The sequence below is a fragment of the Quercus suber genome, unplaced genomic scaffold, assembly GCF_002906115.3.
Source record: "Quercus suber isolate HL8 unplaced genomic scaffold, Cork oak 2.0 scaffold_40, whole genome shotgun sequence".
Classification (NCBI taxonomy): domain Eukaryota; kingdom Viridiplantae; phylum Streptophyta; class Magnoliopsida; order Fagales; family Fagaceae; genus Quercus; species Quercus suber.
Window position 1 is genome coordinate 1,783,268 of NW_027069505.1, and position 5,519 is coordinate 1,788,786.

Here is a 5,519-nt window from a genome sequence, read left to right on the forward strand (position 1 = left end):
AATATTTCATGATAGTCCAATAATGTTTATAAAATAGTGCAGGCATACAAGAAGATACGTATCAGTTGGAAAGTTAAACTTTAAGAATTGAGGTGGTAGAATATCCGTAAATTTAGGAACACTACACACATCAATTCTACAACGTAACTAAATTTTTATATATAAATTGTGTTCATATGCTAAATTCCAATGAGGACACTGACCTACCAGTCTCAAAATATGTAGTCAATGAACACAGACCTACCCATTTCTTAGTTGCTGGGCTAATCATTAATCACAAATTAGTTAGGCAGCACTTCTCCTGATGCCTATGCCAATTGAGCATGAAATGTACCATTCTTAAATTCTATCCCCTTCCATACCAGATCAAAAGCTGTTTGATAATGGCTAGCAAAGCACGAATTGTTTTCCTCATTTTTTCCTATTTTCTACTTTTTCCAGGGCCATCTTATTCTCAGCCAGCTGAAAATTTTGTCCAAGGAAAAGAGCTAAAAGATGGGGATGAACTAGCTTCAGCTAATGAAAATTTTAGATTGGGATTCTTCAAACTTTCAGGTAAAGCTTACTTAGGGATATGGTACAACAGAAACAATGAGAAGCCATCATCGTATGCCAATCGAAGAACCCCAATAGCTGACAAATCTAGCGTTCTTACTATTGACGATTATGGGAACTTGAAAATTTCATACAGTGGGGATCAGTCTTTGGTACTATGTTCGGTTCAAGGAGCAAGTAATTCTAGTGCTATTCTACTGGATACTGGCAATTTCAGGCTGCACCAAATTATGAATTCAGATAGATCTACAAAGTGGAATATGAGGCAAAGCTTTGACAACACCACTGACACACTTCTACCAGGATTGAAACTTGGGGTAAACAATAGAACTGGAGATGTGCCTGACATAGGATCCTTCACCCTTAACATGGACCCTAAAAATACAACCCAATTAATCATCTTGTGGCGAGGTAACATCCACTCCAGTACTGGGCCTTTGAACAACGGCCATTCCAGCTCGATATCGTATGGCTTGTTGAACAAGCATTTAAATTTTGGATTCATTTCAAATGAGAATGTAACACACTTCAGTTATTCTGTAAATAAGGATTTCAGCATGGTTCCAAGGTTTTCAATAGATTATGGGGGTGCACTTTTGGGTTTCAGATATTCCACAGTATATTCAGAAGTTTTATGTATTTCTTCTGACCCTTCTTTGAGTGTTGGGCTTGGATGTGTGAAGCAGAAACTTTCTGGATGCAGGAGCCTTTATGATGCAGTCAAGGGCAATTATGGTTCCATTTCCACAGATGGATTCAAGTCCAACAACAGTGATAACCTGAATTTCTATCATTATCAGGCTGAATGCTTGAACAATTATTCATTTGGTCACTTTTCTACTGCATATAACAATTGCAGTGGCGAGATTCAGAGCACAGGGCAAGTTTTAGAACCAATCCAGAAAGAGGCTCACAAGAGATATGCATCCATGTATCCAAAGGTAAGTCTACTTGTTAAACAGATGTACCTAACTGATGCATTAGATGCTTATATGAAGACAACAGCATATGATGCGTGGCTTTGATGTCTAGGATTGATAATCTCTCTCTTTTTTTTTTCTTTTTTTTTTTGGGGGGGATCTGCTTGCTTAAGATACATGTCTAGGTCAAAGCTAAAACAATTAAGACAATTAGTATTGTGATAAGAAAAAGGAAAAGGGAATAGAAAAACCAGCACTGGTATAAAAAATATTTATCAATGCAGCAGACAAAAGGTGGATATGGCTAATCGTTGCAGTAAGTGGAACAGTCATCACCCAGTTGTGCATCTTTATAATATGGAAAATATACAAAGCAAAAAGGTAATTTCTTACTATATATTTGAAGGAATGTTAATTACTAATGCTCAATCCGTTAAAATATTTCAAGCTCTACTTTCCGTGTATTGTAATTAGGGAAGAAAAGGATGAAACAAAATATTCTGGTACAAGAATTCGAAGGTCATGCAATGCCTTGCACTGATATGCAAATCTTTAGCTTTGAAAGCTTTACAGCTGCTACAAAAAATTTCTCAACTGAAAATAAATTAGGAGAGGGTGGTTTTGGACCAGTTTATAAGGTAAAATCATGACCCTTCTTTCTGGTTCTTTCCTTTTTGTTCTTTTTCTTTGGGATAATTTGAACATGAGATCTATTTTCTCCAAAACCTGCTCACTATTTAGCCTATGAGTTGAACCCCAAGTGCTTGGTAAGATTTTGATTGATAAATTGCAATCACATTAGTTTATGACTAATGAGAAATACTTTCAGGGAAAACTGGTCGATGGGCAAGAAATAGTTGTAAAAAGACTTTCAAGACATTCTAGACATGGACTGATGGAGTTCAAAAATGAAGTTATACTTATTGCCAAACTTCAGCACGCTAATCTCGTGAGGCTTTTAGGATTTTGCGTTGAAGAAGAGGAAAATGTATTAATCTATGAATACATGGCCAACCAAAGCTTAGATTTCTTCCTTTTTGGTATGCTCCGAGTTTTGCATAATTGCATAAGTGATTATTGCTATTATCATTTTTATAAGGTCATTGGTTATCGATTGCTTGTTATTACTTATTGCTTTATTCTTTTGATACAGATTCTACTCAAAAGAGATTATTAAATTGGAAGAAATGTATGGGCATCATTGAAGGCATTTCTCAGGGCCTTGTTTATCTCCATAAATATTCAAGATTTAAAGAAATTCACCCGGACTTAAAAGCAAGCAACAATTTACTTGATGTTGAGATGAATCCAAAAATATATGATTTTGGCTTGGCTAGATTATTTGGCTTAAAAGAATCAAAACAAAGGACAAATAGGCTTGCTAGAACATGGTAAGTATTCATTTCAACCTTATGCTATTAAGTTTAGCTGCATATGAGTTTAAATATTTTTTTAAACACTAAACCCTTCTTTGATTTGATAATTTAGCGGCTATATGCATCCAGAGTATGCTATGCAAGGTATTGTCGATCTCGACAAAAGTTGATGTATTTAGTTTTGGAGTCCTACTATTAGAAATTTTGAGCGGCAAGAAGAATAACAGCCTATATCATTCAGATCACCCACTCAACCTTATAGGATATTTAAGCAATCTAAATTAATAAACTTTTGTAAATTTTATTTGAAATCTAACCTTGCTACATAATTACTGTCTAACTGAATCAGACATGGAAAATGTGGAATGAAGGGAGAGATTTAGAGCTAACTGACACAACATTAAATGAATCATGCCCTGCAAGTGAAGCATTGAGATGCCTTCATGTTGGTCTCTTGTGTGTACAAGCCCACGCAACAGACAAACCCACCATGCAAGATGTTATTTCCATGCTTTTAAATGAAATTTTCCAACTACCTGCGCCAAAACAACCAGCATATTACCTGAAAACAGCTGTAGAAGAGGCAAAGGTACCCAAAAGGAAGATGAATAACTTTTCCATAAATAATGTAACAATTTCAGGGTTGGATCCTAGATAAATGCACTAGTTTTTTTATAAATATATGTTCACTAAGGTTAGAGCATTAGCATCAGTATGTGCAAAAGTTTCCTTCTATTTTACAATAAAAACCTATTTTTTCTATTTTACACAATCAATTTGCAAAAACACCCGCATCAGATTATCTATAATACATTCTCTTTTATTAAAATAATACTTTTTTACATTTTTTTTTATTTCCCTTACCCATACATGGTCCCACCACCTTACCTCACTTCTCTTAAACACTCTCTCTCTTTCTTTTTCTCATTCTTCTTTCTACTTGCTTCTTTCTTCTTCTCCTTCTTTCTTCTTCTACGTTTTTCTTCTTCAGCATCTTCTTTCTTTCTTCTTCTTTTTCTTTTTCTTTTGTTGTTCTTTCTTTCTTTCTTCTTCTTCTTCTTCTTTTTCATTTCTAAAAAAAAAAAAATTCTTTCTCTTTCTCCCCCTTTCTTTCTCTATCAAATCAGTGCTCTCTTCAAATCTAAAAAAAAAAAAAAATCTCTCTACCAAGCTTCCATGGCTCAATACACTCACACTCTCTCTCTCATGGTGGCGGCAAGCTTGGGATTTGGGTTGATTTTTATTTTGCCAAATGGAATTTCTGTTGTGTTTTTTTTTGAGTTGATTTTAAGTTGGGTTTTTGATGATTTTCATTAATTTTGGGTTGATTGTGTTTGGATCAAATTGATGTTGTAATGGGTTGGTTGTGGTGGTGGTGGTGGTGGTGGTTGGTTAGTTGTGATGGTTGGCTTCTTCTTCTTCTTGGCATTGAAGAGTGGGTGAGAGAAAGTCTGACAAGGAAAGGGAGAGGAGAGAGAAAAAACATAAAATAATAGATAGAAGAGCTATGCACTGTTATTGTAGCAATTGTGCATAAATGCACAATTTTACACCCACTGACATAGGTTTTTTTGGCTCAAAATGTGTAAAATGAGCAATTTTTTCTATTTTGCAAGACACTACACATACTGATGCTAATGCTCTTATTATAGTATAAATAAGGACTTGTAACTCTCATTGATCTATGTGAGAATCCCCTTTTTTTAACCTAGGGTCTTGAAGTCCTCTGAGTGTGTTGTGTATGTTTGTGTATGGAGTTGCCACTAATTTTATTTTTATGCAAAGGAGGTGTCGTCTGAGCTATAGGCTATAGCTAGGTCATTTGCACCTATAAAAGTAGTTGGGTATCTTTTTTAAAGTGGGACCATTCATAAACCTAGCAGAGTTTATGTGCCTAAGTCAATTGTAAACGAAGCTGGCAGATTTTTTTTTTTTTTTTGCCCCTTATCTCAAGTGATAAAGATTTTACCTAACACTAGACTTCAAAACAGTTAATCGATTTTGATTGCGAGCGATTGATTGCATAGATTGAGTCTGGCCATTTTCAGGTTTCCATTGATAGATAACAAAGATATTTTTCTTTTTACTTTCTTTGAAAGTCTCAAAAAAACTCTTTATTCCAACGGAGTACATTGACTGACTTTGACTTTGGGAGCCAGATGGTTTCACTCCACACTCTTTCATAGATAAATTTTCCTATAGTTCCATGTAAACACAATTTATTTTCAAGTGATATGCCAAAAATTGAAACCGCAGCCATCTGACTTTAATCAAGTTGTAATTTTTTTTCTTCTTGGAATGAATCAAAATTCAACACTATTTATCAAGCTTGACAACATCCACAGCCAGCTGACTGAAGAATCAAAATTCAGCACAATTTATCTGCTCCTCTAGGAACAACCAAGCAAAGGATTGAAAGGTTGCAAGGATGGAACTCCTTTTCCTTTCATATGAGTTTTGATACAACATAGCTTCCTCTGCCCTGTCCTCCAATGCCTAGCATAAGAAGAAATATTCTCTTTATACACTGCTTCATATGGTTCATCGAGCCTGTCTATTAAGAAGGATAGTAAGAGTGGTGATACTGATGTACTGGTTTATCCAACCTACTTATTTAGCAGAAAAAAAGCCTTAAGCACCACCATTAAGAAGGACAGTGAAAGTGGTA

The 5,519-nt window shown here is 35.1% G+C and overlaps 1 protein-coding gene across 1 annotated transcript; it reads left to right on the forward strand.

Moving 5' to 3' along the window:
* The first annotated feature begins 304 nt into the window (after positions 1-304).
* LOC112001978 (G-type lectin S-receptor-like serine/threonine-protein kinase CES101) lies at positions 305-4,167 on the forward strand. Its single transcript, XM_065771219.1, has 5 exons — positions 305-1,570; positions 1,760-1,791; positions 1,950-2,113; positions 2,305-2,515; positions 2,629-4,167. Exons 1-5 carry the CDS (start codon positions 324-326, stop codon positions 2,868-2,870), a joined length of 1,896 nt encoding a protein of 631 aa, XP_065627291.1. The 5' UTR covers positions 305-323; the 3' UTR covers positions 2,871-4,167.
* The last annotated feature ends 1,352 nt before the right edge of the window (positions 4,168-5,519 follow it).

What these genes read in the sequence shown, in the direction of transcription:
- LOC112001978 (XM_065771219.1), top strand. Translation starts at nt 324, where the DNA reads ATGAAATGTACCATTCTTAAATTCTATCCCCTTCCATACCAGATCAAA. An exon ending in GTTTTGGACCAGTTTATAAG is followed by an intron (nt 2,114 to 2,304) that starts GTAAAATCATGA and finishes AAATACTTTCAG; the next exon opens with GGAAAACTGGTCGATGGGCA. An exon ending in CTTAGATTTCTTCCTTTTTG is followed by an intron (nt 2,516 to 2,628) that starts GTATGCTCCGAG and finishes CTTTTGATACAG; the next exon opens with ATTCTACTCAAAAGAGATTA.